The sequence below is a fragment of the Dendrobates tinctorius genome, unplaced genomic scaffold (genome assembly GCF_039654945.1).
Source record: "Dendrobates tinctorius isolate UK_male_01 unplaced genomic scaffold, ASM3965494v1 ptg000058l, whole genome shotgun sequence".
NCBI lineage: Eukaryota > Metazoa > Chordata > Amphibia > Anura > Dendrobatidae > Dendrobates > Dendrobates tinctorius.
The window spans coordinates 10,057,850-10,072,057 of record NW_027361726.1 but is presented as its reverse complement, the minus strand read 5'-3'; the positions used below and the strand labels follow the sequence as shown (position 1 = coordinate 10,072,057).

The window sequence follows — 14,208 nt, the reverse complement described above, 5'->3', positions numbered from 1 at the left end:
GTGGTAAAATTTATTCAATAAAGTCTTGTGTTTATTTATGAAAAAACGGAAATATAGCGAAAATGTTGAAAATTTTGCAATTTTAAAACTTTTAATTTTTATGCCCTTAAATCAGAGAGATGTGTCACAAAAATTTCTGAATAAATAACATTTCCCACATGTCTACTTTACATCACCACAATTTTGGAAGCAACATTTTTTTTTTTGTTATGAAGTTATAAGGGTTAAAAGTTGACCAGCGATTTCTCATTTTTACAACAAAATTTACAAAATCATTTTTTTTTAGGGACCACATCATATTTAAAGTCATTTTGAGGGGTGTACATGACAGAAAATACCCAAAAGTGGCACCATTCTAAAATCTAGACCCCTCAAGGTGCTCAAAACCACATTCAAGAAGTTTATTAACCCTTTAAGTGCTTCACAGGAACTAAAGCAATGTGGAAGGAAAAAATTAACGTTTAACTTTTTTTGCAAAAAATTTAATTCAGAACCAATTTTTTTTATTTTCACAAGTGTTTAAAGAGAAAATCAACCACAAAATTTGTTGTACAATTTCTCCTGAATACGCCGATACCCCATATGTGGGGGTAAACCACTTTTTCAGCACACGGCAGAGCTCGCAAGGGATGGAGCGCCATTTGACTTTTTCAACGCAGAATTGGCTGGAATTGAGATCGGATGCCATGTTCCGTTCGGAGAGCCCTTAATGTGCCTAAACAGTGGAAACCTCCAAAAAGTGACCCCATTTTGGAAACTAGACCCATTAAGGAACTTATCTAGATGTGTGGTGAGCACTTTGAACCTTCAAGTGCTTCACAGAAGTTTATAACGTAGACCCGTGAAAAAAAAAGTCCATTTTTTTCCACAAAAATGATTTTTTTCGCCCCCAAATTTTTACTTTTATAAGGGTAACAGGAGAAATCATACCCTCACAGTTATTGTGCGATTTGTCCTGAGTACGCTGATACCACTTATGTGGGAGATAACCACTGTTTGGGCGCATGGGAGAGCTTGGAAGGGAAGGAGTGCCATTTCGGAATGCAGACTGATGGAATGGTCTGCGGGCATCATGTTGCATTTGCAGAGCCCCTGATGGGCCTAAACAGTGGAAACCTCCAACAAGTGACCCTATTTTGGAAACTAGACCCATTAAGGAACTTATCTAGATGTGTGGTGAGCACTTTGAACCTTCAAGTGCTTCACAGAAGTTTATAACGTAGAGCTGTGAAAATAAAAAAATCCATTTTTTTTTCCACAAAAATGATCTTTTCGCCCCCAAATTTTTATTTTTACAAGGGTAACAGGAGAAATCATACCCCCACAGTTGTTGTGCGATTTGTCCTGAGTATGCCTATACCCCATATGTGGGGGGGAACCACTGTTTGGGCGCATGGGAGAGCTCGGAAGGGAAGGAGTGCCATTTTGGAATGCAGACTTTGATGGAATGGTCTGCGGGCGTCATGTTGCGTTTGCAGAGCCCCTGATGGGCCTAAACAGTGGAAACCCCCCACAAGTGACCCCATTTTGGAAATTAGACCCCCTAAGGAACTTATCTAGATGTGTGGTGAGCACTTTGAACCCCCAAGCGCTTCACAGAAGTTTATAAACGCAGAGCCGTGAAAATAAAGTCTTTTTTATTTCCACAAAAGTGATTTTTTTAGACCCAATTTTTAGACCCCCAAAGTTGGTAAATAGTGGAAACCCCTCAATTCCTGCTCCAACCCTAACCCCAACCCTAACCTTAATCCCAACCCTAATCCCTAATCCTAATTCTAACCCTAATCCTAGTTCGCCCTAACCCTAGTTCTAACCCTAGCCCTAACCCGAGCCCTAACCCTAGCCCAAGCCCTAACCCTAACCCTAGCCCTAACCCTAGTCCAACCCTAGCCTAACCCTAACCCTAGCCCTACCCTAACTCTAGCCCTAGCCCTAATGGAAAGCTGAAAAAAAATATATTTTCTTTATTTCGTTATGTTGGCCTAACTAAGGGGGTGATAAACGGGGGGATTATGTATTATTTTGTTTATTTTGATCACGATGATAGTTTATCATCGTGATCAAAATGAATGAATGGAATCTGCCAGCCGGAGTTGGCAGATTCCCGGCGGCCTCACTGCGCATGCGCCCGCCATTTTCCCCGGATCCAAGATGGCGGCGCTCACCGGAGGACGTCGGCGGGATGCAGGACCACCGGGAGGGGACAGAGGACCACGGAGAGGTACCGGGGGGGATCAGGGACCCTCTTTCTCTCTCCTCTGATGTGCGATCACATCAGAGGAAAGAGAAATTAAATGTAAAATCGCGGCCTTTTTTTTGCGGTCGCCGTTATAGGGTTAATAATGGCGATTGCAAAAGTAAGGTCGGTAAAAACCGACCGATTCATGTTCTCTGGGGTCTCGGCTACCCCCGGCAGCCAAGACCCCGGAGAAAATCCGACACTGGAGGGCGCTATTCACTTTCTCCACAGCGCCGTGAATTAGCGGCGCTGTGGTTTTAGTACCCTTAATTACCGCCGTTAAAAGGCGTATCGGCGGTCGCTAAGGGGTTAAAAATATAAATCTGAGAATTGTGATGTGAATTTGTAGTCAGCCCTATGTAATCTGATTCCCTTAAATAAAATCCTGAGTGACCAATCGCCTCCAGAAGTCACATAATTAGTACACTGCTTCCACCTGGGTGTGATTTCTTCTCAGTACAACTACTGCTGTTCTGTGAAGGCCACAGAGGTTTGTGTGAAAACATTAGTAATCATACAGCAACATGAAAACCAGACAGCTCAGGGATAAAGTGTTAGAGAGGAGGAATGCAGAGTTAGGATATATAAAAATAGCCAAAGGTCTGAAACTCTCACAGAGCGCTGTTTAATCCTTCATCCAATGGAAGGAGTATGGCAGAACAGCAGACCTACCAACACATGGCCGTCCACCTAACATCCCAAGCAACGAGAGCACCAGTCAGGGAAGCAGGCAAGAGACCCATGGTCACTGGAGGAGCTGCAGAGATCCACAGTTTAGATGAGAAAATCTGTCCACAAGATGACTGTTAGTCTTATTCTCCACAAATCTCACCTTTATGGAAGAGAGGTAAGAAGAAAGTGATTTATGAAAGCCCTAAGTTCTATTTGCAAAAAGCCACATAGGGGACTCAGTGAGCATATTGAAGAAGAGGCTTTGGTCAGAGGAGAGCAAAGGAGAACTTTTTGGGCTACATGCAAAATGCTATGTGTGATAGAAAACTAACACTTGCACATCACACTGAAAACACCATCCCCACCATTGCACATGGTGGTGACATCATTGTTGTGTGGAGAGGCTTTTCTGTGTGGGGTCAGAGGAACCGATAGGACTATGGGAGGACCAAGGAGAGTGCAGCAGTTTATTATTTTCTAACCTTTTCCTAACAGATTGAATTTGCACCAAATTTACGCTGTTTAAATCTAATTTCTCAGTCAAATATATGCAAATCTGCCAAATTTGAATCTCGGCTAATTCACTCATTTATAGAAGCAATAAATCCATCTCTGAGTTGAGATGAACACTTACTGAAAAACTACACTATCTTTATTATTCTCTCTTTATAGACAGGCAGCTGTGACCTGATCCCTCAGTGAGCTGGAAGTCAGTCTCGAATTGAGCACATCAGATCTTAGCTTCATTTCAGAGGAAATGATGAGTTCAGGAGGCGAACAGAGAAGTGGCTCATAAGTGAAGAAGCAGAGTTGTATAAGACATATTACAAAGTTAATTATTTTCACTTTCATGCAAAGATTGATGAAACGATGGTGACCATTTAAAACTGTTCACAAAATTGTTGTACAAAGATAAATAAAATGGAAAAAAAACTTTTTCTCCTTGTGAAGCATAAATATTGACTGAGATAAATATCAAGACACGAGCCTCTGTTTTTTTTAATTACTTATAATATTTACATTCACATCTAATCATTTCACAAACAGATTATTATTATTCCTTGTGTAGCATTGTGAAGGAATGTTACTATATCTGTATCTCATATTGGTAACAAATAGTGATGAGCAAGTACACTCGTTGCTCGGGTTTTTCCGAGCATGCTCTGGTGTCCTCCAAGTATTTTGGCGTGCTCGGAGATTTAGTTTTCGTTGTCTCAGCTGCATGACAGGCTGAATACCTGTGGAGATTTCCTAACAAACAGGCATTCCACACACGTATTCAATCTGTCCAGCAGCCACAAATCATGCAGCTGAGACAACGAAAACTAAATCTCCGAGCACGCCTAAATACTCGGAGGACACCAGAGCATGCTCGGAAAAACCCGAGCAACGAGTGTACTTGCTCATCACTAGTAACAAATACATAAACACATACATTTTGGCAGTGAATTACAGGTCCCATCTTTGCTCACATTGCAGCAGCATTGGATACTTTATTTTCACAGTCGTTTCATGTCTATCGTGAGATCATGCAGCTAAATTTATACAATGAAAAACCAAAACACTGAGCTGGGCTATAAGCTGGTATATGTGCAAAGTGTAAGAGCACATTCACACTGTGGCCATTTCATAGACAACAACCAAGAAAAAAAAATGAGCATAGACAGTACAGCAAAGTAAATCTTTAAAAGGTAACAGTACATAAAAATATCATAGGGTACTTAGATAATGCTATTTTGATCAAAAAACCATAAAAACCATCGCACCATGAAAATGTGCATGCATGGGGTCAGTTCCATCACAACAAGGGGTGTCCATCGAGATGGTCCCACCACGACATGTTATACCCATCAGCATGGTTTCACCACGACAAGGGGTACACATCGGCTCAGTCTCACCACGACAAGGTGTATACATCAGCACGGTCTCACCACGAAAAGGTGTACACATCGGCACGGTCTCACCACGACAAGGTGTACCCATTGGGACAGTCCCACCATGACAAGGTTTACTCATCCAGACAATCCCACTATGACAAGGTGTACCCATTGGGAAAGTCCCACGATGAAAAGGTGTACTCATCCAGACAATCCCACTACGACAAGGTGTATCTGTTGGGATGGTCCCACCACGACAAAGTGTACCCATTGAGACGATCCCACCACAGCAAGGTTTACCCATTGGGATGATCTCAACACGGCAAGGTGTACCCATAGGGACTGTCCCAGAAAGACAAGGTGTACCCATCCAGACAATCCCACCACGACAAGGTGTATCCATCCAGACGATCCCACTGCGACAAACTGTACCTATCGGGATGGTCCTACCATGACAAAATGTACCCATTGGGACGATCCCACCATGACAAGGTGTACCGATCAAGACGGTCCCGCCACGACAAGGTGTATCCATGAGGACGGTCCCAACATGAATAGGTGTATTCACCCAGACTATGCTGATGGGTACAACTTGTTGTGGGGGGTAGCTTTTTTGATCAACATAGCATTAACTAAGTATTATTTACATGCACTGTTACCATTTTCTGATTTACTTCCTTTGTTTTCTTGTTTTTTCCTTGGGTTTTGTAAATTTATAAAATGAATTAAAAAAAAGGTCCATCTCGTTTACCATGGTATTAAACCTTCTTCTTAAAGGTGTTTCCTCATTACCATAAATAGGTAAAATTACAAACTAATTTTAAAAACAAGCAACTTTGCAATTTACCTTTTAATTAAAAAATTCTCTCTATTCTCATGGAGAGATTTTTTTTTTAAATTTCCCTGTAGTCTATTAGCGGAGGCAGGTTTTCCTGCCAAGTAGAAGCTCTTGACTATGTAGCTGCTGTAAAGCTACCCCAATCGCAGTGACGCTTCGCTCCACCAATGCTGCCAAGGCAAAGCTGCCTTTGGTAGCCCACACAGTTTCAGGTCAGCAGCACAATGCCGCTAATCCGAACTGTCAATTATTCAAGAGTGCACGACACCCAACAAGTAGGAAGCCAGGAGGAAAGGAGTGGTGTGCTCCTGAAGATAGATGGTTAAACTAGTCCTTTAACCTTTCATCGGTTTTTGGCTGGCAGGTCTGAGGTAGGCTTAAGGCAGGGTAGGCAGTGGCATTAAAGAAAGGGCACAGTTTCAGGATTTATTGTATGGCTAAACAGAATTTCCAAATGGGATTGGATCTTGGGGTCTAATGAACAATTATGCTGAACTAAATGGAGAAGCTAAATGGTTTGGGGTTAGCAACCTATCAAGTAAGAAAGGAGTAATGAGCAAGCGATGAAGGTAGGGAAGTGGTCTGAACCCTGATGCCCTCCACAGATTGCCCCTGTAGGATGGACACTGGGCTTTCACCTAGCTTTTTTGGAATTCGGAACCTTAATTATACCCATTTTTGATACTTCTGTATGGGATTTGTAAGGGTCTGGGAAAGTAGCATGGTTGTTCATACAGGAGCTGTACTGGTGACTTAGTAGAAATGTTTAACAGTTCGACTATAGAGGATTCTTATACACAAATTAAGAAACACGGTATAATCCCTCTGTTGTCTTTCACAGTAGATTTCAAGCTCTGTTTTGTGGCTCTGCTATTAAAAAGTGAATTAATATCCAGTCCATACTCGCTGGGGCACGGTCCACATTCATGGTCATCTTTAGGGTACATTTGGGCAGTTTTGGACGCTGCCATCATCTCAGAAGCAAACAAAACAAGCCATTTGTGGTGAGCATTCGATTCCTGAGAATATTCTTGGGTGCTGATTGTCTTGTAATGATAAGTTCTGTTGCTGCTCCTCCTGCAATTTCTGGAAATGTCCAAGGAGACTAGAACTATTCCTAACTCCGTGAAGATGTAAAAGGCATAAAATGTGATCCTTACTGCAAGAAAAAAGGCAGAAAATAATTCAAATATTGGAATGGGTGCCATGTTTTCTGCATTAATATTTGGTGCAAAGGACAGAGGAGGAAATTTACCAACGGTGATCATACACAAAGCAGCACTCAATAAAAGTTTAAGAATTTTTTATGGACTTAATTTTCATTGGGCCATCTTCTCCGATGATGATGACGATGATGATGAAGATGATGGAGCGTTAAATCTGCTGTTGGCTCTACAGGGGAAGGATTCCCCAAATACAGGGACTGAGTATAATACATGTGCATTGCTCATCTTTAGATACACAGAATATATTGTACATTTCCTGCCATTTCCTTTTTTGTTTGTTCTCTTGTATGTATTTTTCATTACCATTTCTGAAAACTCTTATTTCCGTTAGCCATTATGTGAATTCATTTATCTTGCATTTTCAAGTCCATTATAAAACCAAGGAAAAACCCATTGTGGTTGCACATTGGAACCAAACTCTGACTTGCAATTTTCATAGTGACGGTATATTCCCCCAATTAAATGTAACCATCACATTATGAACATCACAATGTGATTGTTGAATTTTACCACTGATTCAGTGAATGAAAACCCCATTGCAGTACCACATGGGCACATCAGCCAAACTCAGACTTGCAGTTTTCATACTTGTTTTATTTTCACCCATTCCATTAGAAGCCTGAAATTGTGATTGCAACTTTCAAATATATTTATTGAAACCACATAGTAATGCCACATGGAAACCAAAACCAAACTCTGGCATGCATTTATCCTAGTGGTGATATCTTCCTCATTAATTTGTCACATTTGTAACCATCCCATTAAAGTGTCACATTGTGATGATGATATGGGACAATTTATTGAATGATTTGAAACCCCATTACGGTACCACATGGAAGCCACAACCAAACTGTGACTTGCAGTTTTCATAGTGCTAGTATTTCCCCCATGTCAATGTAACCATTCTGTTATGAGCATCACATTGCAACCAAACTTATATCTGAATATTTCATGCTTCTGATATGTTACCCTAATTTGTAGTCACATATCAATGAAACCATCCCATTAGAAGTATCATATTGTAAATGTCACATGTCACCATCAATTGCATACATGGAGACCTCATTACAGTAACAGATAAAAGCCATAACTAAACTAAACTCTGATTTGCTGTTTTCATAATGGTATTTTTTATTTTAATGGAACCATCAACTCATGACTGTCAGACTTGGATTTCCACGTCACTATCAAATGTATTCATAGATGTGGTGCCATATGGAAACCAACACCAATCTCTGGCTTCAGTTTTGATACTAGTGTCATTTTTGCACATTTTTTGCCTATCACCCTGCAATATATTTTAATAGTTCAACTCTAAACCTCTGCTTGCTGTCTCATCTGCTGCCTATCACCCTACCATATAGATGTAGCTAGGCCCCGGGTCTTTGATAATCTATCCACCGATGGTGTGCTAGCCAACTGCTAATTTATCCCAAACCAGCTCCCACAATCCCTTTCACCTGATCCTCTACTCAGTCTTATAAATTTGGTAGCATTCTAAGGGGTGCACGTGTGTAGGGTGCATGCACGCTTCCTGCCGCAAAGTATAACTGCAGCTAAGTATACAGAAGCTGCAGTTATTTCAACAGCAGTTAGTCACGGCAGGAGACAGGAGTGACCCCACACTATGTATCTGTCTCTTTTGGCTATGTTTGATGAGTCAGAACTTCTCATTTCTTGGACTTAGCTTTTCTTTTAACCCATCTTACTCCTTCACCATGTTTATATATGCCCTTACAGTGTTTGCTCCATTAATCCTCACTCTCCTTTGCTATCCCCAAACCCCATCACCCTCTAACCAAATAATCATCTCCCCTTCCCTCTTACCTACTCACCTGACCTCCTCTGCTGACCTGCTCCTCAACCTCAGATGTCTCCTAATAAAACATAAAACAAGCCGACCACTCTCTTTCTCCCACCTGCTCTCCCTCCCTCTGCTTTTCCTCACTGCTGTCAACATATCTCCCAATCCTAGACCCCCACAGCTAATACTTCCTATTAATTCCCCCTCCTACCGCTCCCTATCTAATATCAACTACCGCAATCTCTCCATCGAAAAACCTGTGCCCTTGACGCCCACCCCCCTTCTCCCTCTCTCTGGAGCACTTTAGAATGCCTGCTCCATCTGCAATAATCTTCATGTGATTCATGACCTCTTTCTCTTTCACAATCTTGCCTTCCCTGGCCTCACAGAAACATGGCTGACACCCTCTGACACCGCCTCCCCTGCTGCTCTGTGTTACGCGGCCTCCATTTCACCCACACACCTCGCCCCAGCAACAGACACAGTGGAGGAGTGGGTCTTCTCCTTTCATCTAACTGCACCTTTAACCCAATCCCACCTCTTCCCTCCCTTATCCTCCCCTCTTTTGAAGTCCACTCTGCATCTACTCTCCCTCCAACCTCCCAGTGGTCGTCATATACTGACCTCCGGGCTCAGCCACTGCCTTTATTGATCAATTCTCTACCTGGCTTCTTCACTTTCTTTCCACTGACATCCCCACTATCATCATGGGTGACTTCAACATCCCTACTGATACCCTTCAGTCAACAGCCTCCAAACTCCTGTCCCTTACTTTATCTTTTAGACTTGCTCAGTGGTCCTCCTCAGCCACCCACACAGACGGACATACATTAGACCTGGTCTTCACCCATCTCTGCTCTCTATCTAACTTCACCACCTCCCCTCTCTATCCGACCACCATCTACTCACTTTCTCATCTCTGTCATCCTAACCTGTCACCCCTGTCCAGCAACATGTGCACCCCCACAGAAACCTCTCACACCTAGACACCCACGTGCTCTCTGACTATTCTACCACTGGCATCCATATCCTCACTCCACGACACAGACAGTGCCACTGCTTTCTACAATGCCACTCTCTCATCAGCTATTGACACAGTCGCCCCTCTCCTTCATGACAGAGTGCGACATATCAACAGACAACCCTGGCACAATAAGACCACTAAAATGTTCTGGCAATTGTCCAGGGATGCAGAGCGGCGTTGAAAGAAAACAAATTCGCAAGACGATTTCACTGCATTCAAACAGGCAACACTCGCTTTCTAATCTGCCCTCACCTCTGCTAAACAGGCCTACTTCACAACCCTCATATCTTCACTATCCTACAACCCCAAACAGTTATTCAAAACCTTTAACCCCTCCTCCGCCCACCACTGCCCCTTCCAACCTCTCTCATCTCTGCTGAGGACTTTGTCACACACTTCAAAAATAAGATTGATCAAACAAGGCAAGTCTTCATTGTTCAACCACCACAACCCCTTTGTATACCAGTCCAATGCCCAAACCCCATAACTTCCCTCTCCAACATCACTGAAGAGGAGCTTAATTGTCTCGTCTCCAAATCACACCTCACCCCCTGTGCACTCGACCCAATCCCACCACCTCCCCAACCTCACCACCACTTATCCCATCCCTAACCCACCTCTTCAACCTATTACTAACTTCTGGTACCTTCCTTTCTGCTTTCAAACATGTCACAATCACGCCTATCCATAAAAAGCCAACCCTTGACCCAACCGCTATGTCCAGCTATCGCCCAATATCGCTGCTCCCATTCGCTTCCAAACTCCTGGAGCAGCACGACCATACTGAACCTTCCTTCCACCTCTCATCTAACTTGCTCTTTGACAATCTACAATCTTGTTTCTGCCCCCATCACTCCACTGAGACAGCCCTGACTAAAATTACTAATGACGTACTTGCAGCCAAAGCTAACGTACAATACTCTATACTCCTCCTTCTAGACCTGTCCTCTGCTTTCGACACAGTTGACCACTGCCTCCTACTACAGATCCTCTCCTCCTTTGGCATCAAAGACCTCGCCCTGTCCTGGATTTCCTCCTACCTTTCCAACCGCACATTCAGCGTCTCCCACTCCCACACTACTTCCTCATCCCACCCTCTCTCTGTTGGAGTCCCCAAGTCTCTGTTCTAGGACCCCTACTCTTTTCAATCTATACACGGCCTGGGGCAACTCAAGTCCCATAGATTCCAGTATCTCCTTTATGCTGATGACACTCAGATCTACCTCTTTTGCCCAGACGTCACCTCTCTGCTGTCCAGAATCCCAGAGTGTCTATCAGCCATATCCTCCTTCTTCTTCTCTCGCTTCCTCAAACTCAATGTGACCAAATCAGAACTCATCAACTTTCCCCCATCTCTCAAATCTTCCTTACCTGACCTATCTATCACAATTAACGACATCACGCTTTCCCTCCGTACTGGAAGTCCGCTGCCTCAGAGTAACCCTTGACTCTACCCTGTCCTTCATCGAACTTCTTTCCACCTCCTGTCGCCTCCAGCTCAAAAATATTTCCAGAATCCGTCCTTTCCTCAACCCTCAATCTACTAAAATGCTTATGCATTCCCTCATCATCTCCCACCTTGACTACTGCAATATCCTTTTCTGTGGCTTCCCTGCTAACACCCTGGCACCTCTCCAGTCCATCCTTAACTCTGCTGCCTGACTAATTCATCTCTCTCCTCGCTACTCCTTCGCTTCTCCACTCTGAAAATCTCTTCACTGGCTCCCATTCCCTCAGTGTATCCAGTTCAAATTACTAATACTAACCTACAAGGCCATCTATAACCTGTCTCCTTCATATATCTCTGAACTAATCTCCCGATATCTTCTCTCACGTAATCTCTGCTCCTCCCAAGACCGTCTTCTCTCCTCCACACTTATTCGCTCCTCACCCAACCTCCTCCAAGACTTCTCGTGAATATCCCCCATTCTCCGGAATTCTTTGCCCCAACACGTCCGACTATCAACCACATTTGGATCCTTCAGACGAAACCTGAAAACCCATGTCTTCAGGAAAGCTTACAGCCTGCAATGACCCCACTGCCTCCTTACCACTACCAGAGCTACCTCCTCACCAACACTGGAGATGCTGCAACCCCCCAACCTACTGTCTCCTTCCACACCATCCTGTAGAATGTAAGCCCGCAAGTGCAGGGTCATCTCCCCTCTGTATCAGTCTGTCATTGTTAGTTTGTTTACTGTAAGTGATATCTGTAATTTGTATATAACCCCTTCTCAATGTACAGCACCATGGAATCAATGGTGCTTTATAAATAAATAATAATAAAACAATGCAACCATGTTATTACAAGTGTCACATTGTGCCTGCCACATATCACTGTTAAATGCATCAATGGAAACCCTTTGCGGTGCCACATTAAAACTGAAATCAGACTTGATAGTATCAAAGTGGTGGTATTTTCCCTATTTCATTGTAAACATCAATCTGCACTATTAAAGGGAACCTGACAGGTGCTCCACTCCAACCCACCAGCATTTGTATATCAATTGCTAAATTACTTGTCTAACAAGCCCTTTATACCCTGTGGTAGATCGGCTCATTCAGCTGAATACAGAGGTAGACGAGGGAACACTGTCTTTCTGATTTATTATATATGAGACATAAACCATGGTGCATTATAAATAAACAAGGCCCTTTGGGAAAAAGCAGGAAAAACAAAAACAAAGTGGTAACACAAAGCAAAGTACAGTCCTTGTGGTAGCAGGCATCTGCCTACTCAGGATTAGCAAAACACATGGTTCAGGTTAGCACAAACAAGAACACCTCTCTGGAGTTAGCCTCTCCAAACACACTGAACATTGAGTGCCTCAGAAGGCGGAGTATTTAAACCCTAGACCACACCCTGAAGTGGAGATAAGGTGGACAACCTCACACCCGCTCTATGGTTGTCCACAAAAAACAGCCCTTAAAATTGCTGATTAACCCCTCTCAACACATAGTGTGCCGTAGCAAACTTCTGGGTTTCAAACCACTTAAGCTAAACATATCTCCCCTTCAGCACTTTTCCAGTGACTTTGTCACGACCCTTAGTCACCTAAACACACTTTAAAAAAGTATTTAAAAACTCAGTTTTTCATATGCAAATGAACCTTTTGACTAGTCAATGGGACGTTAGTTTCCTCAGACTAGTCACCTCCATCTGCATATTATCATGCCCTTGTGGGCATGATATCTTGATTTACAAGAACTGCATCATCACCAGCCCTCTGCAGATCTCAAACATGTGCATGGCTTTCTTCAGCCGTGCTTACAGTTAACTCCTCTTGTTCCTGTTGATCTTCGGCTCCTTAGTGTACTTGAGCCGTCTCCTGGATTTCAAGTTATGCACTGCATGCCTGCGAAGCTAGGAAGCGTACACCCAACTTCAGAAGAGCAGTGACGTGGCTTAATAAAGCTGCACATATTGAGATTTTCCGAGAGCTGGCAATGATACTGGCTCTTGCAAATCATGTTATTACGCCCGCAGGAGTGAGATAAGGTGCTGAGCAGGACGAATAGTCTGGGGAAACTAACGCCCCATACTTTTTTAAACATATGTTTAGATGACTAAGGGCATAAAGGGCTTGTTAGGCAGCGAATACATATACAAATTCTGTTGGGTTGGAGGGCATGGGAGACTTGACAGGTACTTTTTATTGCATCAAAGGAAGCCCCATGGTGGTACCACATTGAAAATGGAACAAAAGTCTGACTTGCAGTTTTTATAGGGATGTATTTTCCTCCATTTCTATAACGTATAACAATGAAACCATCTTAAAAGCGTTACCTTGTAAAAGTCACATCTCACCATTAATCTCATCAATGGAAATGCAACCAAACTCTGTTTTAATGACGATGGTATATTCTATCATTTCAATTTAACCATCTTCTTATGGGCTTCACATTGTGAATGCCACATGTGACCATTAAATGCATTCATGGAAACCGCTCTCGGGTGTCACAGGGAAAACGGAATCAAACTAGAAAAGCTTGCCGTTTTCATGGTGCAGGTATTTTTTCCTATGAGATGTAGTGTTCTGCAGTCTACAAATAAGTAAGCCCTAAGAAATATTTCTTGCAATATGAATGTGAATCCTACAACACTAAAACTACTCCTAACATGGAAGCAAGTAAAGGATAAAGATTGGCAAGAACATGGCCTGCAGAATGCATTACGTGTACTGTACCTGACATCTGGATAAAGGCGAAACAATAGGTCCACTTTGGCTTTGATATCATCTTTTTTCTTGGCACCAATTAATTCAGAAATACAGGGAATTGCTGGAAGTAAATTGTCCAGATCAGAGCCCTTTAAATAAAAAAAGGACAAAGGTGATACAGGGGAGTAGCCATAGGAGGCGCAAGAGCAGCATTGACACCGCTGCCACACCTGTATTACAAATGACACAAGTGTCCTCTAAAACTATGGCATGGGACCTTGGGGTATACATCAATAGGATGAGCACCTAGGATAGTGGCATTATGCAGACTTGTGGTTGAGTACAGTGTACTTTGTCGCCTTGAAGGT

The 14,208-nt window shown here is 42.9% G+C and overlaps 1 protein-coding gene across 1 annotated transcript in view; it reads right to left on the bottom strand.

Annotated features, from left to right (window-relative positions):
• Positions 1-4,123: 4,123 nt before the first annotated feature.
• EXOC3L4 (exocyst complex component 3 like 4) overlaps positions 4,124-14,208 on the bottom strand; it is a 79,945-nt gene continuing 69,860 nt past the window's right edge. Inside the window, exons 11-12 of the mRNA XM_073578026.1 lie at positions 13,868-13,989; positions 4,124-6,785 (exon numbers count right to left, since the gene is read on the bottom strand). Of these exons, the coding sequence (XP_073434127.1) occupies positions 6,602-6,785; positions 13,868-13,989 (306 nt within the window). The 3' untranslated portion in view covers positions 4,124-6,601. The remainder of the gene's footprint in view (positions 6,786-13,867; positions 13,990-14,208) is intronic.